Here is a 27544-nt window from a genome sequence, read left to right as displayed (position 1 = left end):
CTGTGTAATGTATGTTCCCCCCAGGCGGGCCACGTCGTTTTTTTTTTGTTGTTGTTGTTGTTGTTTTTTGAGACAGAGTTGTGTACTGTTGCCCAGGCTGTAGTGCAGTGGCGTGATCCCAGCTCACTGCAACCGCCTCCCAGGTTCAAGCGATTCTCCTGCCTCAGCCTCCCAAGTAGCTGGGATTACAGGTGTGCGCCCCAAGCCCAGCTTGTAATTTTTTGTATTTTCAGTAGAGACAGGGTTTCGCCATGTTGGCCAGGCTGGTCTCGAACTCCTAGCCTCAAGTGATCCACCCACCTTGACCTCCCAAAGTGCTGGGATTATAGACCACCTTGCCCAGCCCTGTGTCACATTTTTAAATTGGGTTTTAGGATGGCAGGTGCCACCGCCCTTCCCTCTCCAGCATGGGTGGGGGCTGCTGCGCAAGGCTGGGCTAGAGGCTGTACCTCGTCGAAGTCAGCAATGATCTCATTGAGCAGGCGTAGGCACTCCAGCCCTTCTTTGTTGACATCGCACTCTGTGTAGAACACTTTGAAGTCCGGCACGGAGGCAAACATGACACAGACGCAGTCATAGGACTGATGGTACCAGTCCTGGATGGGAAGAAACCGGACCTTACACCACTTCACCTCTTGAGGGGACAGGGGAAGAGTGGCAAGGCCTCAGGAGCAGATGGCACTGAACTGCCCAGCCCAGCTTTCGGGGATTGGGGAGGGGGGCGGGCTGCATGAGTTTCATCTGGTGGCTGTTACCGGGTGATTAAGAATTGGGTGGCCAGGGAGGGTCAGGCTCAGGTTGGTTTTTTGCTCACAGAAGCACCATGGGTGTTTCCATGTACACATGGGGTGAGAACCTCTGCAGTAGTGGAGGGTAACGGGAGGTCTTCGTTCTCACTGGGCCTCCGTTTCCTATCTAGAAAACTTGCTACACATAACTAGTAGAAGTACAGACATTTTCATCAACGCAGAATGTCCAGATCACAAACCCCTGAACACACATTTCATCCTCGCCACAAGCCTGTGGGGAAGTGCTGTCAGCCCATTTTACAGAGGTGAAGACCAAGGCCTGGGAAAGCAAGGTGCCTTGTCCACGACCACACTTGAGCCCAGGTCCCTGACCCCAGGCCCATGCTCTCACAGCTGATTCCATACATTGTCGCCTGGGCATCCCAGTGAGGCCAGGACCTGAGGAAGCCAAGCTCAGCATGCACTCCAACTCCACACCTTCACCCTACGGACTGCGCCTGGACCGTCCGCCTCCCTGCCCCCGCCCCAGTCCCTTCTCAGCACACCTCGTTTAACTTGTCACCGATAAAGTGGGCAGCCACGTGGGCTGGCAGGACGTTCTCCAGAAGAAGGCGGTTCACGTTCTCCATGGTCTCAAACTCCTCGTGCTCCTTCTTGAACTTCTTCTTCCATAGGCAGTCCAAGCGGCAGTAATAGTCAATCTACAAACGGCGGCAACATAAGCGCCCCGTCCACAGGCAAGTGGGAGCCGTGCTGCTGTGCATCTCCTAGCCAGGTCTGTCTGTCCCTGGCATCCTTGGAGCCTCTGGCCAGGGGACCAGTGCTTTCCTGGCAGGACTCTGGTCTTTTCTGCTACTCCACATGAGCCCGCCCCACCCCATCTCCAGATGGAGGTGAGGAAAAGTGGGCAGAGCTTGGGCGGGGGGGCCAGCCTCCTTACCTGTCTGGAGAGTGTGAGCAGGGTGATGTAGAACAGGACCAGGTAGAAATTGGTCATGGTCTTCAGGTCCTTCCGGGAACAGCTAGGGGTGCCACTGAATGCGAAGGGAGGCCCAAGTCACTCCCAGCACTCACCACTCCAACCCACTGAGTCATGCTCTCCAGGTGCCACGCACACCCAGGGGAAAGGGGAAATTGATTCTAATGGGGTGGGTAGAAAACAAGACAACTTCGGGGTATTATAAAGGGGGGAGGGGAGAGGTGGGCAGGGAGATGGGGGAGCCCTTGTGGGGAAGACCTCTGATCTCACCCCTGAATGACCAGAATCAGCTGTGATGAGGGCCTGAAGGGAGCCCAGAGCTCCTGGTGAGCCAGGGTCAGTGGCAGGCGGGGTGGGGTGGATGGGTGGCATAAGGATTTTGCAGGTGCGGGGCAGACCCACAGGAGCAGGTTCTGTTCTGGGTCCCAGGCTTCCAGCTTTTTTGTTGAGGGGGGCCAGGTCCGCTCCTTAATCCACTTGGGACCCAGAACCCCTAGAACCACACACCCCAGCCCTGCCAGCCTCAGGTATCACCACCTGTCCAGGAAGAGATGGAAGCAACTGCTCCTTCCAGAACTCGAGACCCAGGATGTGGCCCTGAGAGGCACAGAGCTAGAGCTGCAGCCTCCTTCCCTCCCCACCACTAGACTGGCCTGGAAACAGGATGACCCGGTGGCCTCTGTCAGACCAGGGACTTCCTAAAGAACCTGCCAGTGAATTCCTCGGCTCTGAGCGCTGGACACCATCTGCCAGCCCCGCCCTGCAAGGTGCCCACTCCGCATGAACACAGAAGCCCCTTGGTGCGAGCCGGCAGGCACCAGATGAACAGGCCACCATGGGGATGGGGACGGGCGGGACCCCACCTGGTGGTGCTGTTGGGCTCGGTGAGGTTGCCCAGGCCTTGGCCGCAGCAGTCCCACTGCCAGCATGGGGAGAGGTTGAAGAGCACCAGGTAGGCCACCAGGGCCACTGTCAGCAGCACAACCTTTGGCTCCAGGCTCATCCTCAGGAAGACCGAGCAGGCGATGAAGCCCAGGACACAGCTGCAGGTGTAGTACTGAGGGGGCAGGGTGTCACTCAGGGCAGGGCCACCCCACCACGTACTCTCGCCTCCAGCCCAGCACATACCACAGAGCCCCACTCCCTGCACCTCAGCATCACGCTCTTGCCTTACCACCTCCCTTCTCAACAAAAAACAATGAGACCTAAGAGTGTCCAGTGTTGTTTTCACTGTAGTTTTATTTCTTATGAAGTGAGCTCATTTAAACGGGAAAAAACAGTATGCAGGTGCTATGGATACAACAGACCACAGTCAAGGTCAAGGCCGGAGCGTGCATGCATCCAAGCTGCCTCCCTGAGTTTTTGTGAGCTTACCCTCCCAAAGGACCTCTGCCCTGCTCAAGATTGTGCTGTGGCTCCCCAGAATAAAGACCACGCTCTTCACCCCGGCATTCCTGCACCTCCCAGTCTGGATCAAGCCTGCCCCCGGCTCCATCTCCCAGTTCTCCCCACTCCCTCTCCAGGAGACAACCCACCCAAAACCCCACTGCTCCCAACACACGCTTCGGCTTTTTCCCACGCTGTCCCTTGTCGCAGAATCTTTCTGCCTTTTAGAGCCCAGCTCACTGCACTGCCAGCCTCTGAAGCTGCGGAGTCTGCTGTCTGCAAGGCCCTCCAGGCAGAGACCTTGACCTCTGCCATCAGCCTGTCTGGGCCTGCCCTGGCGCCACCACCTAATGAAGCTCCTCCCTGAGCTGTGCATACTCGTGTATAAAATAGTGACAGGCCTGTCAGAGAGGAAGTGCCCTGACCAGAGACCCGCACAAGGCCAGATGCTCCCCTCACTCCCTGCCTACCCACACAGCCTAGACCAAGCCTCCCAAGGCCAGGACTCCTCACTCCCTTGGGCCAGAGGCCAGCAGGGCCCATGGGGCCCTGCTTTCCCAGCTCTGCAGGAGAGGCTGTTCTCAGCCTCCACATGCTGTGCTCTCAGGGGTCAGCACCCATGCTTTGAGGGTCCAAACTACACCTCTGGCGGCAGCAGCCCCACTCTGAATGAGGCCACGGAGCCGGGCCCAGTGCACTCACCGGGAGGGGCTCACACAGGGCTCTTGTCTTGCTGCTCGCGGCCGGTAGGCCTGTCTCATTGCCAACAGGCAGCTCTGGAACTTGGAAAGGCATCAGGGGCTGTAGAGGAGACAGGTCCCCATCAGTTAGTCCAGGGACAAGAACGCTGGAACCTGCCCAAGCCATGCAAGGTGGGCCCCAGGCAACCATGAGTATCACAGCAGCCTGAGGTTTCACGTTGGGATCAGCTCTGAGCACGGCTCAAGCCGCCGTGCCGACTCCCCACAGCAGCCGTCAGGTTCAGAGGGCAGAGGGGCTAGGAGATGAGGGTGCAGACACCCGCAGAGCGGCAGCAGCCAGGGGGAGGGGCCGGGACCAACATTTTCAGCCTCCCCAGGTGACCCTGAGGGAGGTGGTCACAGGAACACATTCCAAAACCCAGGGTCCGGGGCAGAGAGGTGAGGGAGAGGCCCTAGCCCAGGATGCGGGGTCTGGGAGAGAGGTGGACAAGTGTCCCGCAGGCTGCTTTCTGCAGCACTGAGCCTCTGAGCACCAGCAGAGGAGCAAGGGTTCATCCCCGAGAGGGGAAACTGAGTCTCAGAAGGGCCGTGAAGAATGAATGGGATGTCAGGATGTGGTGGCTCAAGGCATCACATCCTCCTGGGGCTGGCCACACAAGCTCTCTGGGCCCCCAAAGTCCGCATTTGAGAACCCAAAGGTGAGGAGCCCTGAGTCTACAAAGGGGAACCCCCCACATCCACCTGCTGAGCTCGGGGGAGAGGACAACCAGAGGCAGCTTTTAAGGCCACATTGTAGGCGTCCCAAATCTGGAGGTCTCCCTCTACCCCGGAGGCCTGCCTCCCCACCACAGGACCCACCAGGTTGATGACGGCCACAGTGAGCAGGCTGCCGATGGTCAGGACGGCCAGGGTCAGCCTCAGCAGGGGCTGTGTCTCCACCCTCTCAGAGATAGTGCAGAGCGTCCCCCGAGCTGGGCAGCACCTCTGTGGGGTAACAGGGTCAAGTCACCCAGAGCCAACAGCCTGGGCAAGGAGGGCTGGTCGCTGGCAGCCTGGGGAGGGGTATCCTCGGGAGAAGCCTCCAGGGCACTCAGGAAATTGTCCCCGAGGCAGGAGAGATGGGCACCCAACCTTGACCAGAGCAGGGGCTCAGCCCGGCCAAGCTCACCAGGGAGGGCTCCTAGGCAGGTGTCCCGAGGCAGGGAGGGAGGGCCCGCGGGGCCAGAGCTCCCCACTTACCGAGAACTTGGTGGCAAAGCACAGGCCCAGCACCAGCCCCAGTACACAGGCCACCAGCCCAAAGGACACACCCAGTGCCGCCGTCCTGGAGAGGAGGGAAGAACCTCAGTTCTGCCTAGGGCCTTCTGCCCAGGACCACCGCCCCCACCAATCCTCTGGCTCACAGCCACCTGTCCCCACCCTACCTGGTATTCTGCCCACAGCAAAGGGGACCTGTGAAAACTGTGGCCCAGCTGCCCCATGGGCAATACACAGGGCCCAGCTAGATTATGAAGATTGAGGTCAAGACCATATCACTCTTTTTGGTCCAAGTGTATAAGAAATGAGCAATGTCTCTGCAGCCTTTAGACTCAGAAAAAACTGTAAAAACGCATTCCCTATTACATCTTTCTTCGTTTTTTTTTTTTTTTTTTTTTTTTGAGATGGAGTCTCGCTCTGTCACCCAGGCTGGAGTGCAATGGTGTGATCTCGGCTCACTGCAACCTCCGCCTCCCAGGTTCACACCATTCTCCTGCCTCAGCCTCCCGAGTAGCTGGGACTACAGGCGCCAGCCACCACGCCCAGCTAATTTTTGTATTTTTGGTAGAGACGGGGTTTCACCATGTTGGCCAGGCTGGTCTCAAATCCCTGACCTCGAGTGATTCGCCCCTCAGCCTCCCAAAGTGCTGGGATTACAGGCGTGAGTCACCACGCGCAGCCTCCCTATTATGTCTTTATTAAGCATAGCCAAAACCACAATCCTGGTCGATGTTTCGGCCTAACTGCTCTTCTAGAAAGCACCAAGTAGCTGACCTTAGATCCCCTTTCCCTCTGACTTCACCCCCATCCCTATACCCCACCAGCAGGGACCTAGAGCCAGAAGCATGAATCTCAGTGAGTTTTGGATAAATCATTAATCCTCTGTGCCCCAACTTCCCTATATATAAGAGAGAAAGGATGGCGCCTACAGTTTTCAGAGTCTATCCTCCTAGCACTCCAAACACCTAAGGCAAGGGCTGTCAACCAAAATGCATGCAGGCCACACATATGACAGGTGGCTGAGGAGAGAGACGTTAGGGAGTAGGGAGGCCTGTGGCAGAAAACACACATTCTATTAAAAAGAAGTGTTGGTAACTCAAGGTGTGCAGCCACAGCCCCTGGTCCAGTTGCTAGGACCCCAGCAGCCGACCCCTTCCAGCCCAAATCACACAGCTCCTTGCAGGTTCATAGTCACCTTCCAGCCTGGATCCCAGCAGGCCGGACCCCCACACCCCTCCCTGCAACTGACCTGGGCATGAGCAGGACATGGACGAGCAGGATGCAGACAAAGATCAGGCTGGCGCAGGCAAAGTCGTGGCGGGCCCGGGGGATGGGTGCCAGGCGGTACTGGGGGCAGCAGGGACTGTGAGGGGTGGCCACCTGCAGTGCCACTTGCCCACCCTGCCTCCAGTGAATCAGCTTTAAAAAAAAACACCTCCCTGCTGGGACAGTGGCTCACGCTTGTAATCCCAGCACTTTGGGAGCCGAGGAAGGAGGTTCACTTGAGCCCAGAAGTTTGAGACCAGCCTGGGCAACATAGTGAGACCCCATCTCTATTTTTAAAATAATTAAAACCTTCCCACCCTCCTTCAGTTCCAGGTGATGTTACACTTGGTAAGTTTCGTCTGTTTCCATTCTCAGCTTTTTCCTATTTGAAGACAATGCCTTCCCCTGCCCTACACCACCCGTCTCTCTCTTTCCAAGGTCCCTGCAGAGCTCATGGCCCCAAGTACATGGACAGGAGCCAAGTCTGAGCTTCCGGGGCTGTCCTCACCTCAAACCAAGAAGCTGGCAGGTAGGGAGACCATCCCGCCCCCCACCCCCACTCCCACCCAGGCACCATCGCAGGATCACAGCCCCAGAAGGGTTCCTGCTACAGGGAAGGAAAGCAGGCTCGGCAGCCCTGGCCATACTGGCCACACCCTGCCAGGTCACTTGGCCAGCAGGTTTCCTCGTGACCTCACCTAGGAAGCCCCCAACTCAGGGAGCCACACCTGAAGCTGGGGACAGGCTCTGAAGCCTCTGAGAGCCAGTTTCCTCTCTGTGAAGTGGTATAGCAGCACCCCTGGGCTGGCCGTGTGATGGTTAAATTATATAATGTGGGTGCCGAGGATGCTGCCAGAACCCAGAAGGCGCTCAGTAAAGAAATGGTCGTTATCAGTACAAAAAGCTCATAGCAGCAAGACAGGACACTGATAACTGAGCTTTGGGTTCTCGTCTCATTGCAAGGCCAGTGCCATCAGCCTGAGGCATCCATGCCAGGATCTGCTAAGGCTTTGGCACTGGACGGAGCAAAAGTCTTGCAGACCCATGGAGGCAAATCTCTGGTGCATTTGGGTCATGGAATGAAGCCGACAGGAGAGAGAGCCAGGCTGGTGCTGCACTGGCCCCGCCCCTGCCCCCCGCCCAGGAGCAGCTGTGGATTCTCAGTGCCCCTCCCCTAGCCGGTCTTGGGAACACAGGCTGCCCCATGACCTGCGTCCCCCACCCCACCCCAGGCCTGGAGACCCCGTCCCTCTGCGGAGGAGGCTGCTGGGGGCCCTCACCTCGCGCTCAAAGCCCTTCTCCAGGAAGATGGACCCAAAGGTGTAGAAGTCATCGGACTTGGAGCAGCAGGGCCTGTGGGCGGGGGCAGCTGCGGTGAGGAGGGGGCTGGGAAGGGGTCCATTCCCTCAGGAGGTGGCAGCAGGCAGGGGGAAGGAACAAGGCTGGGCCACCAGGCATGGGGTATGAGATGGGCCTGCCCATATGGGGGACCCCTATCCGAGGGGGAGAGGAGAGGGGGGTGGACAGAGGTCTCAGACCTCACCTCGTGGAGCTGAGCCCCTCAATGGCTGACAGCATCTCGTCATCGTACGAGTCATCCTCCGACCGCCCTTTGGGGGACATGCTTCTGGAATCAGATACCCACAACTGCATCGGCACAGCGACCACCTCCAACTCTCCCAGAGGAGGGTGTGGACGTAGACACCAGTGGGGTCCCAGAACCTCAGGTGGGATGGTGAAGGAATGGGTGGGTCCCACTGAGGCCCAGAGAGGGCGAGTGAGGACCCAGCATGGCCCAGCATGGCCCAGCTGGCCAGCAGCCAAGCCAGAGGCAGAGGGCAGACCCGAGCCCCAGTCTAAGGCATCTTCGGCTACACTCCCGGGATTGGCATGGGGACCAGGACACCCACAGTCATCTCCTTCCCTTCCACCGACTCCACTGACCCCGCCAGGGCACCATACAACAGGTGCTCCATCATGTGGCCATGTAGAAGGGCCAGGGGCCAGGAAACTCTGGTTCCTAGAAATGCTTTGACCCAAGCCCTGGCCAACTTCACAGAGGTCCTGGGCTGGGCCTTGTGGAGCTGCCCACTGGGCAGAGGCTGGTCAGGGCAGCCTGCTTGGAGGAGGTGGCTGCAGCAGGACTTGGCCAGGAGGGCAGGGCACGCACCTGTCTGGGGTCCGGCGGTGGCGCTGGGGAACGCTCTGAAAGGGAAGGGAGGAAAGGATACAGTCATTCCCCCAGAACACTGGGCCCTGAAGGCCACTGCTGGGCCAGGTTCAGCCCCTCCGGCACTTGATACACAGGACAAGGTGTTGGGGTCGTCCAAGCCACAGACATCCTGACTATAGCTGAGCGTGGTCCAGGCATCAAGGAGGACAGGGATGTTCCTGGCCATCCTGGAGTATTCTCCAAATGTCTTTGCTTCCTCTCCAGCCCCAGGAGGTGGGGCAGAGGCTGTGGCCATTTTACAGATGGGGACAGTGAGGCTGAGAGGGCAGGAGATCTTCAGCACTCACTCTCCTGGTCCTGGCTTGGGGCCCCAATCCCTGGCTTTCTGGGTGGGAGGGGGACCTACCTTAGGCCTCCGCCCGTTGGGGACGGGGGTCTCACCACTGCTCACGCTCTCACGGTGGTTGAGATGCGCAAAGGGCCGTGCCGCCCCCCAGGACTCGAGGTACCGGGTCATGCGCACTGACGCCCGCATCTTCAGGGCCGCGTCCCCCTTGGGCCTGGGGAGGTGTTGGCTGGGCGGGGGTGGCTGCTGGCTCTGCGGGCAGACATGGACATGGGCCTGTGCCACCTCCTCCCCTCTCGGCCCAGGAAGGGGCCGCCATCCCCATCCGGCTCTCCCTGAAGTGTGACGCCACCCTGAGCCCGTGAAAAAATAAACAGCAAAGAAGTTGCTCAACCTGCAGTCCCCTTGGAGAGCAGCTGCCCTTGGGGACTAGCCAGCCAAAGCCTGGTGCACTCTGAGGCCAGGCCATATGGGGTCCCAGCTGGGTGCCCTGGCCCTGCCCCAGGCCGAGAAGAGGCTAGCAGGTACCCACCACTGTACCCAACCCCATACCCTGCTCTGCCTCCCCAGGGAGAGAGGCAGGGCTCGGGTCCCAAGCCCGAGGCCCCACTGCCCTTGAGGCTCCTTGGAACCAGAGAGTCCCTGGGGCCTGAGCACCCATCAGCTCCTCCCCAGGAGGCGCCTGGGAAAGCCACAGGCATCCTACCCTACCCTCCCACGTGTGGCCGGCACGCGTTCGCTCCTTCCTGTGAGAAGCAGCCAGGAGGAAGAGGGGTGCTAGCCGCCCCGAGAAATGGCCAAGCCAGAGGCCAGCCAACCCCCAGGGCAGCGATCCAGGGAGTTCCACTTGTGTGGCCCCCAACCGCAGATGGCACAGGGCCATGACCTGCCATGTGCCTGCGAGACCCAGCCTCATGCTGGACACTCAGTAGTTCAGCCAGGCCCTGAATGCACGGCCAGCCCTACCCGCCCCCACTCATGCCATAGACCTGAGACCCCCACCCCGATCCAAGAACACATGCCTGAGGCCTTCGCCAGCTGGGGTGGCCAGACAGGACTGGAAAAGGGACAGGGAAGAGAAAGACCCGCAAGGCCACCAGAGATGAGCTTAAGCGGGCTCCAGGTCTGCTGAGTCTCTCCTTAGCCCCTGAAACATTCCTCTGCCTCCGGAAGTCCTGTCTCCTAGGGCCCCGCAAACACCCCATGGACAAGCCTCCACAGCTACAAGCACTTGATAAGCCACAGCGCAACTTTCCTGGAAACCTCTCACCTCCTTTTGGGATAGAAACATTTTTAAGCCCTTAGCTGCATCTATCTGCCTAGCCACGGGAGCCATGTGGAATTCAGCCTCGGTGAGTGTCCCAGAGCAGGAAGAGCGCGCTGGCCCTGTGGTGAGCAACCTGGTGGGGGTGGGTGCGTTTCTCTGTCCCCTCCTCCATTGTGACAACTCTGCCTACACAGCACCTAGCCACTCAAGTTCAAGGTCACTGGCACTTAGCAGAGAATCCAGACACCCCAGCCCCCTGAGAAACAAATAAAAAGCAGAAACAAAAATCAGATTCCTCAGTTCTGAGCAAACACATGCCTACTCGGAATGGGCGTGGCATTGGTATGAGCCCCACGGGGGCAGCTGCAACCACCATCCAGTCCACAGGAGCCCACCTTGCCCCAGCCAGGCCACGCAGCGATGGCGTGAGGCAGAGCCCATAGAAGCCAGTGCAGAAAATCCACCTCCATGTCAAAAACAGGAGCTACAGACGAGCACCCTGCACACAGGAGGGATGTCCCCAAGGTAGGAAAAATGCAGGGTGCGCGACCATGGGGCCCGCCACTGCCACCTTAGCAAGAAGGGTGGGGGGACTCGCAGTTCACTCGGTGTCCGTGAAAATCCCTGTGGAGGTAATACAAGAAACTCACTGCACAGGTCCCCTCTGAGATGTGCCGGCTGGGGACAAGGAGTCTTTCTACAACACGCCCTTCACACCTTTTGAACTTTCAACTGTGTGGATAAATGAAGTTAAACAAAAAAGAGGGTGGGGTGGGGTAGGGTGGGGTGGGGGGAAGGTGGGGCCGCCAAATAAATACAACTGTCCAGTTGAGTACTGCGTGCAACACTTATGCGAAACATGATTTACAGTTATCTGAAATTCAAGTCGGCCCAGGCAGCCTGCAGTTTTCCCTGCTCAACCTGGCAGCCTGCGGGGGTGGATTTTGGAGCCTCCTGGGTGAGGAGCTCTGCTTCACTCATTCAAGGGCTATCTGAGCACTAGCTTCGAGCCGGGCATCCATCTCAGCACGGGGTGGGGGGCTGCAGCCTGGAGAGGAGGAGCCCCCCGGCATGGCACTCATGCTGACAACAGACAAGGAAAATGGATAAACAAGCAAGGGCATTAGGGACGGAGGGAGGAGTGTTTTGAGTGCAGGGACCTGCGGGTGCCACCACCCTGGTAGTGGAAGGGCAGGAGGAGACCAGGTGGGGTGAGGGGGACAGGAGAGCAGGGGAAGGGGCTTGGAGGGGCGGGGCCAGGGCCGGGGTACAGGGCGAGGATCAGGGCCCTATTCTAGGAGGGTGGTGGAATGGGACACAGGTACCAGCAGGGGTTTTCCCAGATGCTGGCTCAGTATGGATGGTGCAGCACTGGGGGTGCTGGGGGCAGAGTGAGGCCAGCAGATGTGTAGGGAGGCTCACAGGCCAGCCCTTGGTCCCCCAGGGTCTGGCAGTCGGGCCAGCCCCAAGGCATAGCGAGGACCAGAGGGAAAGGAGCCACTCGCTGGCTGGGCCGACATTCTTGAGCAAGCCTCAAGGATGATTCACAGAGAAGTGGCCAGACGTGCCGGACTCCCTGAAGCAGGCCAGGGTCGGGCAGCAGACAGGCCCAGGCGGGCCCCACCTGGCCAGGGCAGTGGAACTGCCTCCTCCACCGTGGGGTCCTGGAGCCACCAGGGGACCTGCGGTCAGCACCCAGGACACTCAGAGGCTCCTGCCCAGTGGCTCCCAGGCCACTCCCTGCTTTCCTGAGTTTCATCCAAAGCTTGTTTTGAAAGTGTGTCTCTCGGAAATCTGGGAGATTAATAACCACCTCATGGAAAATAAACCAAGAGTGACGAGAATACATAGAATGCTGTGACGTGCCAGGCGCACCGCGAAGGCCTCGCTCGGATTAGCTCCTTCTGGTGAGGCAGGCGCTGTTTTCCCATCACATAGAAAAGAATGGAGGCCCAGGGAGTGGCTACTCAGTGCCTAGAATGTGCCTGGGAACAGGGAGCTCACTCCTGCCCAGGCAGGGCCCTTCCCCACCTCTCCCTCCACATGGGGGTTTCCTCCAAGGTGTGGGCCAGGCTCTCCAGGGCCCCTCCAGTCCCTCCGGGTCCCCCCCAGCTGCGGCCTCTGAGCCCTCGTACCCGGGGGTCGATGACCAGGTAGGTGCGGATGTTCATCTCCTTGAGGTAGGGGTCCCGCTGCTGCCCGTGCCCATCCTCCACCTCGTACGCCTTGTCCAGGTGCTTTAGCGTCGCCTCCGTGATGTGCACCCGGCTACGGGAGACCCAAGTCAGGCAGAGCCTTGGGGCCCAGAGAGGGCTGGCATCCACCCAGGGATGCACAGCAGGCAGGCCTGGGCCCCAGGCCAGCTTTTCTACATTCATCTCTCCCTCCACACCTGACCCCCACCCCCAACCGCAGAACCCTCCATCCACAGCCAGCCCCAGGCCTCTGTCCCTGCTGCTACCCAGCCCAGCCTCACCCGGGTACTCCGGCTGCCTCCATCCGGTTGGCCAGGGACACGTCGTGGGACCACACGTCATACTGCCACTTGCGCAGCCCGATGACCCCGCACAGCACATTCCCCGAGTGTATGCCCACACGCATGTTGATGTCCACGCCCGTGGCCTCCCGCACCTGCCTGGGGCAGAGTGGCCCAGTCACCCCAGCCCTGCCTAAGCCCTGGGACAGGCTCAAGCTCCCAGGTGTGGGGTGGGTACAGGGCAGCATGTGGGAACAGGGCAGGCGCTCAGCCCACGGGAGAGAATGTTCTCAGCCTGATGGGGCTGCCTCTTCAGGAAGAGCTGAGTGCCCCATCCCCGGGAGCATACAAGTAGGTGTGGCCACAGCTGACCTCAAGGGCTAGGTAGGAGGGAGGAGGAATTCCAACTAGTCACTACAGCCCATGTTGATGGACCTAAAATACCATCACTGGGTGTTTTCCCTGCCCAGCAGCACTGGCTGGGTTTTAAAAGTTTACTGGGGGCCGGGCGTGGTGGCTCATGCCTGTAATCCCAGCACTGTGGGAGGCTGAGGCAGGCAGATCACCTGAGGTCAGGAGTTTGAGACCAGCCTGGCCAATATGGCGAAACCCTGACTCTACTAAAAATATAAAAATTAGCCGGGCATGGTAGCAGGCGCCTGTAGTCCCAGCTACTTGGGAGGCTGAGACAGGAGAATCGCTTGAACCCAGGAGGCAGAGGTTGTGGTGAACCGAGATACGCTCTGGGCAACACAGCAAGACTCCATCTCAAATAAATAAATAAATAAATAAATAAATAAATAAATAAATAAATAAATAAAGTTTACTGGCGTCTACAGAGGGGGTCCAGGAACCACCCAAAACCTAGCATAGACAAGGAACACAGGGGCCCAGACCATGGGCACCTTCTATGCCCCCCCAATCCCTGGGAAGCAGGGGCCCTGGGAGTTGTTAGCACCACTGAGCACAGGAGCGGAGCCCCACGGGAGAGCTTCCTTGGGGCACAGGGGACCCCCAAGACAGGAACAGAGCCTGAGTCCCCATGACAAGCGGCACCACGTGTCCACCAACAAGGCTGGGCACTGACCAAGCCTTCCAGGGTCGGAACCAGAGGTGCACGAGGGCCTGTACAACCTCTGCCTGTTACAGGGCAGGGGCCAGCCTGAGGTCACACAGGCAGTGGTGCAGGCCAGGCCCCTCCAGCTCTGCCCAGGCTTCTTTCTGGCAACACCAGCCACCTATGGCAGGACTTCAGGAGAAGGACAGGCTGGAACACGGCCTGATGTCCAGGACGGGCAGCCCCACCGGGCCCTGCTCTGCCCCACACTGGTCAGCCTGGCTGGGCCTGCCTGGCCCTCTCCCCATACAGCCCTCTCGGCAAATTCCTCCCACAGACCCCAGCTGCTCAGAGCCACAGGGGACCTAGAGGGGAGCTGGGGGTCTCCCCGCAGCCTCAGGACCAAGCCTGACTCCAGGATCTTCACTGGGGAGCAGGAAGCAGATGGAGCCTTGGAGTCAACCCCTGGGTCTGAAAGGTCCCCCAGCTGCCTGCCCTGAAGCCTCCTGCTGTTGCTAAGACCCCATCCTTGAGGGGAGCGGAGCCCACCGCCCTGACCTCACATCACCCAGCTCTGAGCTCCGGAGATGCTTTCTGGGACTCAGTCACAGGCAGCACCACAGGGAGGGACGCAAACAGATGAAGTCTGAATCCTCCAGCAGGCTGGGTGGTCCAGGCAAGCTGCTTTCACCCCCAACCCCCCGAGCCTCAGTTTCCCCATCTGTGACATGAGAATGACACATCCCCTACCATGCCCAGGAGGGTCCGCCACAGGGCAGGACCCAGGGCCTGGGCCCCCCCAGGACCTACTTGATGGCCTGGCACATGTCCAGCCCCATCTTCACGCAGTTGCGGGCGTGGGTAGGCAGCGACACGGGCAGGCCCGATACACAGTAGTAGCAGTCGCCGAGGATCTTGATTCGCATGCACTCGTTGGCCTGCAGGGTGAGGGAAGGGCCTGGTCACTGGAAGATGTGGGGCTGGGACCTCTCATGACAGCCACCTCCCCCCACCCTCCAGGGTGCACCCGGCTCTCTCCTGGCTGGGGGCTTGCCTCCTGGGGTCCAGTCACCAGGAGCCACTTCTGGGCCTGGCAAAAGGCTTAGCGACATGGGGGCCTCCCCAGGAGGAACCCGCAGGCAAGCACCAGAGGTGAACACGAGTGTTCCTAAGGGCCTCGGGGAGGGGTCTGCCTTGGTTTCATTTGCCCAGGTAATGTTTGAGTGCCTACTGAGTACCCGGCCCCAGGCCAGGCAAGGGGACACAGCAGTGAACAAAATAGATGCAAATCTCTGCAGCCACGGAGCTTGCACGCAGGCAGGAGGGGTGGGCACTAAACTAGAAAGACAAAAACAATACAGTGTGCCCAGCTGTGATGGGGGCTAAGGAGAAAACCAAGGCACAGGAGGGAAGTGATGTTCCCAGGAGGCCAGCGAAGACCTCTCAGAGTTGGAATCAGAAACATTTGAGCTAAGACCCCGAGGAACCGAGAGAGCCGGCCATGCCAGTCTCTGCAGGAAGAGTACTCAAGGACTCACAGGAGCCCTGGGGCCACAAAGCTGGGGAAGAGACTGCGAGGCAGCCAGGAGGCTGCAGGAGTGGGGGGTGAGGACAGAGGTCACAGGTGTACACACCAAGGGATCAGCAGGTTTCAAGGTCACCCAAGCAGTGGCTGTGCTGACAGGGCTTAGGGGTGGGGAGGAAAGATATCAATGCAGAGAGGAAAGAGGGAATGGGGAGGGCAGAGTAGGAGAGCGGCGAGGGTGGGGACTCATAGGAAAAGGCCCAGGGAGAGAAGGGGACCCCCGAGAGCCCTCTGAGGTTCATCTGAGGCACTGCTGCGTCACCAGACCCTCCTTAAGCCCTTAGCAAGGGTGGCCACATGCACCGAGGCCTCGTGGGTGGGGCTTTAGGGGAGCTGAAGAAGGAGCGCCATCTGCCTCTGCTCTCCCCTCCCCACCCTCTACCCCACTCAGCTGACCCTCAGACTGGACGCCCCAGCAGGTGGCCCTGTGCTCTGGCTTCTGGCCAGGAGGGAGCTAAGAGGGCTCTGTCCTGCAGGCTCATGAGGGCTAGGCCTGCTCCTGGAACACCATCTGTCTCCAGGACTCGAGCCTATCCTGTCCTCGTCCCTACTCTGTGCCCATCAGCCATCACAGACCCAGGCCCCAGACACAGCACCAGCCCTGCCTCCAGGTCCCCTGCACCTGCCCAGCCTGGGAACCATCCCTGGCCTGTGCCCTCCGCCAATTACTCAGTTTCAGCGTGTGCCAGATGTTTCCTGCTGGGCCCCATCTGGCACATGCTGAGTGAGTTCTGAGTGACCGCAAGGACAAGAGGACAGTGGCTTTCCTAGAAAGCAGGCAATCTTGGCAGACCTGGATACTAGGCTCCAGCTACCCTGATCTCCTCTTGGACCAGGCACAGGACTGCCCATGGACCCAGCCCAGCTCTCGGGGATGTAGGAGAGGCCACATTCCCCAGGCTGCTCCACCGGCTGACAGTCCCCTGTGTCTCTGACACTTGGAGTTGGGGAGCTGGGTCTTGTGCGGAGGTGTGACTTGTATGCCTCTGAGAGAGGAGGCCCTGGCTCTTGGAAAGAGCTTACACTTCTGGAATCTGATTGTTGATAGGAGAAAAGGCTGGGACCAGCCCTGCCCAACTCTGCCCAGAGATTAGATGCTCTGACTGGGAAGCTGGCACCTGCCATGGCCTCCCTTTCCCCATCTGTGCAATAGGGCCACGCCTCCTGGGCCTGCTGGAGAGGGAAGACTGTGTCCAAGGGCAAGGGACCCTCTGTGTGGGCTTTATGGTAAGGAAAGGGCCAGGTGTGGCCCGAGCCCAGGGCCCCTGCCTCACATGAGGCCCAACCTCTGGGGCTCCCAGCTGCTGGTTCAGAAGCCATGCAGATCCTGAAGGAAGGTTCCAGGCTAGACAGGCCCTCTGAGTCACTCAGTCCACAATCCCCAGGATGGGACAGTTTTCCAGAGCATCCCTGACCAGTGCAATCCTGTAGAAGCTTGGTTACCCCCTGCAACAGGGAGCCCACTTCCAGTCCCTCCTGGGATTGAGTAGCTCTGATCATGAAAAATTCTTCCCAGTGTGAAGTCATAACTTGCCTCCCATCAAGTTCTAGACCATTGATTCTCTGCCCACAGAGACACCTGCGGGGCTCTTACAAATTCTGGCCTGGCGCAGTGGCTCACACCTGTAATCCCAGCACTTTGAGAGGTCGAGGCAGGCGGATCACAAGGTCAGGAAATCAAGACCATCCTGGCTAACATGGTGAAACCCTGTCTCTATTAAAAATACAAAAAATTAGCCAGGCGTGGTGGCAGGCGCCTGTAGTCCCAGCTACTCAGGAGGGTGAGGCAGGAGAATGGTGTGAACCCAGGAGGCGGAGCTTGCAGTGAGCAGAGATCACACCACTGCACTCCAGCCTGGGCAACAGAGCAAGACTCCATCTCAAAAAAAAAAAAAAAAATTCTGATGGGGCAGGGCATGATGGTGCATGCCTGTAATCCTAGCACTTTGGGAGGCTGAGGTGGGTGGATCACTTGAGCGTAGGAATTCAAGACCAGCCTGGACAATGTAGCAAAACCCCATCTCCACAAAATACAAAAAAATTAGCCTGGGGTTGTGGTGCACACCTGTAGTCACAGCTGCTCGGGAGGCTGAAGTGGGAGGACGCCTGAGCCCAGGCAGGTTGAGGCTGCTGTGAGCCATGATTATGCCATTGCACTTCACGCTAGGTGACAGAGCAAGACTCTGTCTCAAAAACAAAACAAAACAGAACTCTGATGGGTGTGGACACGGGCACTGGTGTTTTATTTAAGCTTTCCATGTGATTTGCATGTACAGCCAGGATAGGGAGCCACCACCTTAAATCTTACACTTCAGTCTCTATTTAATGGCCACCACTTCCAGGAAGCCTGCCCTGATCACCTGAGGCTGGGCTAGGTGCTCCCCAGGCTTCCTGGACCCCACACTTCTCTTCTTCAAAGCACATACCATGTAGGCCCAAGGCCCCACCCAGACTCAGGGCCTGGCACTTACCCTCTCTCAGGACCATTTGGTCCATTAATGGAAATGTTGCTTGCCTGACCCCCTCCCTGCCTGGCACGTGTCGAGCTCCTCAGCATCCTGGTCCTCGCCTCAGCCCTCATGTCCTTGCATGTCAGACCTTGTGCCCTTGTCCCCCTCACACCTCACATGCACACTGAGCATGTTCACCCCATGGACACACGGGGCTTTCTTTCTACTCCAGGCTTTGTCTGTGCTGTTCCCCCTGCTAAGAACACTGTTCCCTTTCCTCCTCAGATATTTTTTCAAGTATCTCAGACTTTAAGGTGGGCCAGGAGCGGTGGCCCACGGCTGTAATCCCAGCACTTGGGAGGCCAAGAGGGGATGATCACTTGAGGTCAGGAGTTCGAGACCAGCCTGGCCTACATGGCGAAACCCCATTGCTACAAAAAAAAAAAAATACAAAAAATTAGCCAGGCGTGGTGGCGCATGCCTGTAGTCCCAGCTACTCAGGAGGCTGAGGCATGAGAATCACTTGAGCCTGGCAGGTCGAGGCTGCAGTGAGCAGTGATGGCACCACTGCACTCCAGCCTTCACGACAGAATGAGACTCCATCTCACAAAAACAAACAAACAAAATGTAAAAGTTTAATGTGCACATGATTCACCTCAGATCCTGTGAAAAGCAGCTTCTGGGTGAGGCTGGGCATTCCACAGTCCTCCTGAGCTACCAGGTGAGTGGAGGCTGCTAGCCTTGCCAGTGAGGATGGAGCCATCTCCTCCTCCTGAGCCCCCATCTGAGCTCCAGAGCCCCAGTATATTGCCCAGTGTGCACTGTCAGTCTCCCCACTGGCCTCTCACTCTGGGGGCACAGGATCCTGGCTGCCGTGGCCACCACTCACCCCCACCTTTACCATGGGGTGCTTGTGTTTACTGGCTGGATGCTAAAATTCAGCCACACCTCCCCATCCCAATTCCAGCAGGGCGCTGAACACAGGACACCGCTGGGGATGTAATAGGCAGGGGAGGGGCCTGGCTTTGCCCATTGTAGGCCGGCGGGCTCACCTTGGCGATCTGGTCGAACTTGCCAAAGAGCTCATTCAGCACCACCACCAACTCCTTGGGGGAACAGTCGCTGGCCAGCTGCGTGAAGCCCACGATGTCCGCATAGAGGATGCTGGGAATGGGGCAGGTGGAAAGGAGTGTCAGAGCCAGGCTCCTGGACAGCAGCAGCAGGAGCACGGAGGACTATCTGGAGCCCCAGGAGCCTGCCAGGCCTGAGCCCATTCACCCCTGTCCTTCCTCGGCCTCCATAGGGATGGGAGAGTCACGCCCAGCCATAGAGACAGATTAAAGTTCCAGGGGCTTCACGTTAAAGCAGAAGGGAGCAAAACTCAGAGCCTGCAGGAGCCCTCGGCCCCACCCCAGGCCCTATCACTGCAGACAGCCGAAGGGCACTCCTGCAGGAAGCCCGGAGCCTTCCCCTTTCCCATCCAATGTTCACCACAGCACAGACTTCAGAACTCCCTGGCGAGAGGCAGCTCCATGCTCCCTCAAGCCAACCTCCATGCCCAGCACTTTACAGGCATTGAGTCCTCACACAGCCCTTGCAGAACTCCCGTTCTACAGATGCACAAACTGAGTCTCCAGGACATTGAGACTTGCTGGGAAGCCAAGAGCTGGCATCTGCACCAGTTCTCCCTGCTCCAAAGTACTTAAGCTCATGGACCATCCACAGCCCAGAGAAAAGGCAACAGGCCAGCCTTGGATGTAATGCTGGCGCTGCAGGCAGAGGACCCAGGGGGTCTCCTGGGACCCACATCTACACTCAACGGCACCCAGCACCCACATCGACACTTGACAAACTCATGTCAGTGCATTCAAGTAAAACTTTGTGGTTCCCTGCAAATCAGCCAAAGACAGGTGTCAGAACCGGGGCACTCCTGGGCACCAAGGCCGGGGGGCTTTACCTCATTCTGGGGGTCCTGTGCTCCCTTGAGAACCATCTGAAAGGACCCCTTCCTTCACAAAAGCTATGTTTGCTCACAGTTTTACAGTTTTTTGGGGGTGCTAGATCTTTCAATACCAATCTAAATTCTCTAATTTAAGAGCCCTGATCTGATCCTGCCCACAAGTGGGGGTTCTGAGGCCCAGGGAGGGCCCCAGATTGACCTGGAACCATGGGGCCCTCTCCCAATCCCTATATGGGCAGGGGTCTGAGCCTCCAGATAGGGCGGGGAGGCCGCCTGGGGGCCGGCGGAACGGTGGACCCAGTCCCCGGGATATGCTGATCACACATCTCACCGCCCACCTGACGTTCTGGTGCCTCTTGACGTAGAGGCTGTGGAAGTTGTTGTCGGGCATGCAGCGACGGTCACCATGCTCCTTGAGCCGTTCGATGATGGCCAGCTTCATGCCCATGGAGATGTGGGCCGGAAGCACTGACAGCAGCAGGTTCTCCTGGGTGCGGGTGGGCAGACCAGCAGAGGGACCAGCAGAGCGACCGGCGGAGGGACCAGCGGGGGACAGGCAGGGTAGCATCAGGGCCCAGACCTGGCCTCCTTGGCCCCCATCCTCCCTGCCTGCCTGCCCTGCCCACAATGTCCCCATCTCTGCTCTTGTCCTCCACCAACCCAACTGGGCATCTACCTCACATGTACCCAGCAGCCCCCGGGACTCAGGCTGACTGAGAAAGGGCTCTTTCAGCTGGGGAGGCTAAGCTGATGGGTGAGCAGCCTGGAGCCACTATGGCCTTCTCTGCCGCCACCTGGGGACAGCGTGCCCAGGACTGAAACCACACAGAGGAAGGCAGAGTCAAGGGTCAGCAGGCTATGGTTACCCTGCTGGAGCCCAGGACTCACCGAGGTGAGACCTGCATGGGTGTCTGGCCTTGCACCTCATGCACATGGCAGCATGAGTGTCTCATGTCCAACAGAAAGAGGAAGAGGACAGGGGTGTACAGGGTGAGGAGTGGGGGCCGGGTCCCACCTGCTGGCGCTTCTCGATGCGCAGCTTCCGGCGGATCTGGATGCACTTCACAGTGTAGGTGAAGAGGTCCCGGGACGCATCCTGCATTTGGTGCTTGTGGAAGGCGCCTGTCAGGTTCCCGCACAGGAAGATGACTGCGTTGGCCAGCAGCTGCGGGTAGACCGGGGTTTGGCTCATTATGTGGCCTGGCCCATGCCCTCCCGAGGCATCAGACCCCCAGGCGGACTAGTGATGGCACCTCTTCCCATTCCCTGACCTTCAACCCACTGAGAATGGCACTCTTCCTGGGGCAGACAGGGAAACTGAGGCCCAGACAGGAGCTAGTCTCCTAGTGAGTCACTAGGACTGCAAGACCAGGACACCCAGGGAGGCAGAAGAGACCACCTCACAGAGCCCAGGGCCCGAGGGGCATGCGTGCTAAGGGCAGTCCCAGAGGGCACAGCACCCAGCTGGCTGTGCAGAGGGCCAGCCTCTGCCTGGAGAGGACACCAGGCCTGGTCAGGGGGAAAACACATCTCTAAACCCCCAATAATTATGAACAGAAGATTCACTCATTCAACACAAAGACACAAGGCAGCGTCCTGGGGTACTCCCCCAAGCCCCGTCAGGACAGGGCCTGCGAGGGGAAACTTCGGCAATGGGACTCACCCCATGACAGTGTCCCTGAACCGGGAGGCAAGGCCTGAGGTCACGACCCTGAGGGCTGAGCCACAGGGGAGCCCTAGGCCAGCAAAGCAAAGGCCAGAGGGCGGGGCCACGCCTGGAGCCCAGCTTCCGAGCAGACTTGGAGAGGGCCCGGCCTTGGAGCGGGCTGTCTGCAAACACGGCTCCGGGGCCTTTGGGTCTGATTCACCCAGAGGGGGCCCCCCCATCTGCCCTTAGACCCAGACCACAAAACCTCCCCCAGAGGCCTTAGCCCATCCCTCACCTGCAGCCCCACCCGGACACTGGGTGTCGTGAAGCCTCCCATCAAAGAACCGAGCACCAGGAGGTGGGAGGCAGTGGAGACGGCCCCAACGGCGACAGCGCCCCGCATGCTGAAGGGCAGTAGCGTGTACACCACGAAGACAATGAACAGGAAGAAGGGCACCTGTGGATGCAGCCTGGTAAGCCCGGTGCCCCAAGATGCTGCCCCAGGCCGTACAGCCCCCGGAACCCTGCACCACAGCAGCCCACCCAGTGTGTATCCTTAGGTTGGCTCCCTCGCCACCCCCTGCGTGGGCAGACATACAAGGGAACAAGAAAAGCCATAATGTGTTTCTAGGGTGGGCCCGGCCACAAGGTTCACGGTTGCCTGTGCTGATCCACTGCCTGTGGCCACCCTAGGTGGGAGGCTCCATGCCCCGCGTGATCCAGGGAGCCCCCACCTGGTGCCCCTGCCACGTGGTTCTCGCTCAGCAGAAATGATGACCGGGAGGCTGAGGCACCCTCTCACCAGCTGCCTCCAGCAATGCGGCCCCACCCGCCCTCCCTCCACCCCCAGAGCTGCCCCACCATCCCCACCGGCTGGTCCTGCGTCCACCCCTCTGGGAGTGCTGCCCTCTCCCTCCCCTTCAGTCCACATGGTTTCCTTGGGCCTCACCCCACCCGACCCCAGCCACAGGAGCTGTCATAGGACCCAGGCCCACTGGTCAGAGTGTGCTACCGCTTGGTGACAGCCTCTCCGGGACTGGGCCCATGACCACAGCCAGGCCAGTGTGGCTCAAGCCTGCAGGTCGAGCTGGTTGAGAAAGGGCCCTCTCTCTCAGCTGGGGTGGGCAGCCTGGAGCCGCTGTGAACTTCTCTGCCCCCACCTGGGGACAGCGTGCCCGGGGCCGAAGCTGTCCAGAGGCCCCAGTTCCAGTTACCCGCTGGAGCCCAGCACTGACCCCTCGGCCTTTCCTGACACAGGAACCAGTTTGTGCCTTTTTGCCTCTTTGAGCTGAAGTTCTGTCATCTCCAACCAAACTGGAGCCACCCGAATGTGCTGCAGCCCAAAGTCCAAGTGGATGCTCTCCCCACCTCAGCCCTGTCAATGCAGAGAACTCACAGGGACAAAACCAGCCTGGGGCCATCCTAGACACACAGCCAAGCGTGGGGCAGGAAGGGCCTGTGGTATGCCCACCAACCACGGGGATGGGAGCTGCTGAGGGCGCAGCCGGCAGGGAGTCCAGAGTTCCCGTTACCTGCTCCCATGCACAGGCCGCCTTTGTCCATGCGTCGAACACCAGCACATAGCCCAGCGCCACCAAGCAGGCCCAGGTGAGCAGCGCCAAGGCCCTGAGCCAGCGCCGCAGGAGACACTCGACGTACATCAGCACAGAGAGGGCCGCAAACACCGCCAGCGCCAGGAACGCCATGCCCAGAATGGCCTGGTGTCTGGAGGGGTCCTGGGTGGAGCAAACAGACAGAAATGCCTTGGCTTTCCCCAGTGCAGAGCCACCTCCTCCAGAAAGCCTGCCGGGCCGGCTGCCTCACTTACAGCTTCCTCCACATGAAGGGTGTGGATGCACCCTCCCATACCTGGTTCCCACTCACCTTCTGGCCTTTGTCGCCTCTGCCAAGGCTGCCTCAACCACCCCCTTCCCATCATCTCGGGAACCAGAGCATCACCCACAGCCCCGCCCATGATGCCATCACTCTCCATCTGCCTCTGCCTCCTCTCTGGGTTCCCACGGTGCTCTGTGCACAGCCGCAGGTGATACCACAAGCACAGGGCAGGACTCATTCACAGGCAGAGCCTTGGAAAGCCGCCCAAAGAGGACACTGCGCCTGGCCCTCAGTGAGTGAGCAGAGGCTGGTGAGGGATACCAGCAAAAGTCATCCCACAGGGGAGGAGCTGGGGCAATGGCACAGAGGTGGGACGGGACCGGCAGAGCATCCGGGAGGTCCGTGGGGGCAGAGGCCTGATCTGGGGGCTGGCACACAGTAGCAAGCGTCCTGTGGTTGGTAGCCACATGGATCCAGGCTGCACTGGCAGCTGCTAGGTCCTGGCCACTTCACTCACATAAACACCCTGGAGTTTCTGAGTGTTCTTCTAGAACTCAGCTAATCAAATTTACATTCACTAAAAAGAAAATGGGCTGGGCATGGTGGCTCACGCCTATAATCCCAGCACTTTGGAAGGCCGAGGCAGGTGGATCAGCTGAGGTCAGGAATTTGAGACCAGCCTGGCCAACATGGTGAAACCCTGTCTTTACTAAAAATACAAAAATTAGCCAGGCGTGGTGGCATGGGCCTGTAATCCCAGCTACTCGGGAGGCTGAGGCAGGAGAATCACTTGAACCTAGGAGGTGGAGGCTGCAGCGAGCCAAGTTGGTGCCATTGCACTCCAGCCTGGGCAACAAGAGTGAAACTCTTTTTTTTGAAAAATGCAGTTCCTCAGTCACATTACCCACTTTTTAAATGCTCAATAGCTAAACACAGCTAGTGGCTGTACCAAGGCAATTGCCTGGGCCAGAAATGACATGAGTGGTGCCAGCCTGGAGAGCTGTGTTAAAAAGGATTCTGAGGCCGGGCACAGTGGTTCACACCTGTAATCCCAACACTTTGGGAGGCCAAGGCAGGAGGATTGCTTGAGGCCAGGAGTTCAAGACCAGCCTGGGCAACATAGCGAGGCCATGTCTCTACAAAAACAAACAAACAAACAAACAAAAAAAACAAAAGGAGGATTCTGAGAATGTAGACAGGCTCAGTGTGGAGTGTAGGGATTGATTAATGATGTCTGCATGGGTACAGGAGGTGAGGGCAGTGATACGCAAGCCATCCCTGACCCAGGTCTTCAGTAGAATCAAATTTCATCATGGAGAAAAATGAGAGTAGTTTATCTGGACAAGTTAATGTAATGTCTGAAACCACTCCAGACTTCAAAATTGAATTAAAGTTAGAGAGGCTGGGCATGGTCGTGCATGCTTGTACTCCCAGCTACTCAGGAGGATAAGCCAGGATGATTACTTGAACCCAGGAGTTCAAGGCCAACCTAGGCAACAAAGCAAGGCCCAGTCTCAAAAACATTTTTTTTAAATTAGAAACTTGTCTTCTACCAGTCTAAATGTGCTGTAAAAGACAGAGCATTGGCCGAGCATGGTGGCTTACGTCTATAATCCCAGCACTTTGGGGGGCCGAAGCAGGTGGATCACCTGAGGTCGGGAGTTCGAGACCAGCCTGGCCAACATGGTGAAAGCCCGTCTCTACTAAAAATACAAAAATTAGCTGGGCATGGTGGCACGCACCTGTCATCCTAGCTACTCGGAAGGCTGAGGCAGGAGAATTGCTTGAGCCCAGGAGATGGAGGTTGCAGTGAGCCGAGATCATGCCACTGCACTCCAGCCTGGGTGACAGAGTGAGACTCTGTCTCAAAAAAAGAACAAAAACAAAACAAACAAAAAAGCATAGCATTTTACAGAAGAGGAAACTGAGGCTAAGAGAAGATAGCAGCTTGGCAAGGTTGGGGCCGAGACGTGAAGCCCAGGGGCTGCCCTCACTCACCCCCTGGCTGAAGGTGATGATGATGAGGGCCACGCAGGCAGTGGCGGCCACCAGCAGGAGCGTGAGCAGCAGCGGCCCATGCTGGCTGGTGAGCTGGTACTTCTCGTAGAGCGCATCTTGGTCAGGGCCCTCCTCGCCCTCGTTGAGGAAGTAGCGCCCCTTGGCTGGCATCCTCCACCCTTGGCACACGTGTCGTTAAGGGGCCGTTAAGGAGGCCCCAGGGCCTGGAGGGCATCTGTCTGCCAACACCCTCCCCCGTGGGCCTAGGCCTCTGTCCTCTCCGAGGCAGGCAAGCAGGGCTGGGGAGAGGGCCTCTGGGCCTGCTGCTCCATGGCCAACGAGGGGTCCGCACAGCTCTGGCACCAGGCCTCACTCACTGTGCCGCCAGCATCCTCCTGTGCATCCAGACTGGGCTGACTCCACACGCAGTTCCTCAGCTCTGCGGAGACGAAGCAGACAGGAACTTGACCTAATGGGCCAAGTCAGGGGAGGGCTAGCATCAGGGAGAGCGGGGCCCAGGCCTCACAGCACCGAGTCTGATTTATCCATCTTAACCCTAACCTAACTTTTATATCCTGTTGTCGTAAAGTTAGTCCCCTGTGTCTTCTAGAACTGCACTGTCCAAGACAGTAGCCACTAGCCACATGTGGCTGCTTTTTTTCTTTTTTCAAGACAGGGCCTCACTCTGTTGCCCAGGCTGGAGTGCAGTGGCACGATCATAGCTCACTGCAGCCTCAAACTCCCGGGCTCAAGTGATTCTCCCACCTCAGCCTGCTAAGTAGCTGGGACTACAGGTGTGCAGCTAATTTTTAAATTCTCTTTTGTAGAGATGGGGGTCTCCCCCTGCTGCCCAGGGTGGTTTTGAACTCGTGGGCTCAAGTAATCCTCCTGCCTCAGCCTCCCAAAGTGCTGGGATTACAGGCATGAGCCACCATGCCCAGCCACTATTTTAAATTAAATTTAAATTAATTTAAAATAAAATTAGAAATTCAGTCCCTCAGTCACACTAGCCACATTTCAAATACTCAACAGCCAGCCAGGCATGGTGGCTCATGCCTGTAATCCCAGCACTTTGAGAGGTCGAGGCAGGCAGATCACCTGAGGTCAGGAGTTCGAGACCAGCCTGGCCCACGTGGTAAAACCCCCTCTCCACTAAAAATACAAAAATTAGCCGGACATGGTGACGTGTGCCTGTAATCCCAGCTACTCGGGAAGCTGAGGCAGGAGAATGGCTTGAACCTGGGAGGCAAATGTTGCAGTGAGCTGAGATCATGCCATTGCATCCAGCCTGGGCAACAGAGTGAGACTCCATCTCAAAAAAAAAAAAAAATCAAATACCCAATGGCTACATGCAGCTGCTGTACTGGACAGCACAGATAAACAGAGCATGTCTATCATCACAGAAGCTTCTACAGGCCAGCTCTGCTCTGCATGTTTCACTGTTTTGCTTTCACACAAAGGTCTCTGATCCATTTCGATTCACTCTGGGTATGGTGTGAGGTAGGGATCAAGGTTCACTTCTTTTTTCCATATGGATATTGAATTATCCCAGCAGTGTTCAGTGAACCGGCCATCCTCTCTCTGAATTTCAGTGGAGCCGCCTCTGTCATAAGTCAGGTGATCACACACAGATGGTGTCTGTTTCCAGGCTCTGCTCTGTCCCCATGGTCCTGGTGCAATCACCACATTCACTTCATTTTCCAGTGAGTCTCATGCCTCCAGGCACAGAGGGTTCCAAGCTGTGATCCTAGGAGCCCTGAGATTTGGGGACATGCATCAGGCCCCCAATGGGAAGGGAAGGTGGGGGGGCATAGGCTCAGGCCCTCATGCCTGCTTCAGCCAGGGTAGCCCCCTGCATCTGTGTTACAGTAAGCTCCACATAAAACTGCATTTTCTTTCTTTTTCTTTCTTTTTTTTTTTTTTTTTTTTTGAGATGGGGTGTCACTCTGTCACCCAGGCTGGAGTGAAGTGGTGTGATCATAGCCCGCTGCAGCCTCAACCTCCCAGGGCTCAGGCAATCCTCCCACCTCAGCCTCCTGCGTAGCTGGGACCTCAGCTACGCAGGAGGCTGAGGTGGGAGAATTACCTGAGCCTGGGGAGACTTAGGCTGCAGTGGGCCATGTATTTTTTGTAGAGATGGGGTTTTGCCATGTTGCCCAGGCTAGTCTTGGACTCCTAAGCTCAAGCAATCTACCCTCCTCAGCCTCCGAAGTGTTAAGCTTTCAGGCATGAGCCACTGTACCCAGCAAAAATCTTGTTTATTTTTTTAAATAGCCCACTGACACAAATTTCAGATGTCTGCAAGCCGTGCTTCACAGAAAAGGGAGCTGAGTCTCAGAGAGGGACACAGTGGCCCCTTTGTGACAACACTGTGAGCTGACCCCACACCTGCCATGCTCAGCCCATATGG

The 27544-nt window shown here is 58.1% G+C and overlaps 1 protein-coding gene across 11 annotated transcripts in view; it reads right to left on the bottom strand.

Annotated features, from left to right (window-relative positions):
- The window catches only part of ADCY7 (adenylate cyclase 7), a 72444-nt gene that overhangs the window by 4624 nt on the left and 40276 nt on the right, over window positions 1-27544 (bottom strand). For 5 of the 11 annotated variants that reach the window (XM_034940129.3, XM_003819811.5, XM_008973215.5 and 2 more), the window contains exons 2-22: window positions 25135-25573; window positions 22833-23036; window positions 21596-21757; window positions 20668-20817; window positions 19991-20139; window positions 18745-18856; window positions 14468-14595; window positions 12601-12759; window positions 12260-12392; window positions 8918-9109; window positions 8509-8543; window positions 7882-7965; window positions 7619-7691; window positions 6322-6419; window positions 5055-5139; window positions 4674-4799; window positions 3817-3915; window positions 2592-2785; window positions 1690-1783; window positions 1295-1450; window positions 450-596 (exon numbers count right to left, since the gene is read on the bottom strand). In XM_034940129.3, the coding sequence (XP_034796020.3) occupies window positions 450-596; window positions 1295-1450; window positions 1690-1783; window positions 2592-2785; window positions 3817-3915; window positions 4674-4799; window positions 5055-5139; window positions 6322-6419; window positions 7619-7691; window positions 7882-7965; window positions 8509-8543; window positions 8918-9109; window positions 12260-12392; window positions 12601-12759; window positions 14468-14595; window positions 18745-18856; window positions 19991-20139; window positions 20668-20817; window positions 21596-21757; window positions 22833-23036; window positions 25135-25305 (2751 nt within the window). In that variant the 5' untranslated portion in view covers window positions 25306-25573. Of the gene's footprint in view, window positions 1-449; window positions 597-1294; window positions 1451-1689; window positions 1784-2591; window positions 2786-2942; window positions 3019-3816; window positions 3916-4673; window positions 4800-5054; window positions 5140-6321; window positions 6420-7618; window positions 7692-7881; window positions 7966-8508; window positions 8544-8917; window positions 9110-12259; window positions 12393-12600; window positions 12760-14467; window positions 14596-18744; window positions 18857-19990; window positions 20140-20667; window positions 20818-21595; window positions 21758-22832; window positions 23037-25134; window positions 25604-27544 lie in introns of those variants that run through there. The other 6 variants (XM_055099538.2, XM_057300007.2, XM_063597981.1 and 3 more) reach the window with 4 other exon arrangements.

Source organism: Pan paniscus, chromosome 18 (genome assembly GCF_029289425.2).
Source record: "Pan paniscus chromosome 18, NHGRI_mPanPan1-v2.0_pri, whole genome shotgun sequence".
Classification (NCBI taxonomy): Eukaryota; Metazoa; Chordata; class Mammalia; order Primates; family Hominidae; genus Pan; species Pan paniscus.
The sequence above is the reverse complement of the archived record's forward strand: the minus strand, read 5'-3'. Positions and strand labels throughout refer to the sequence as shown.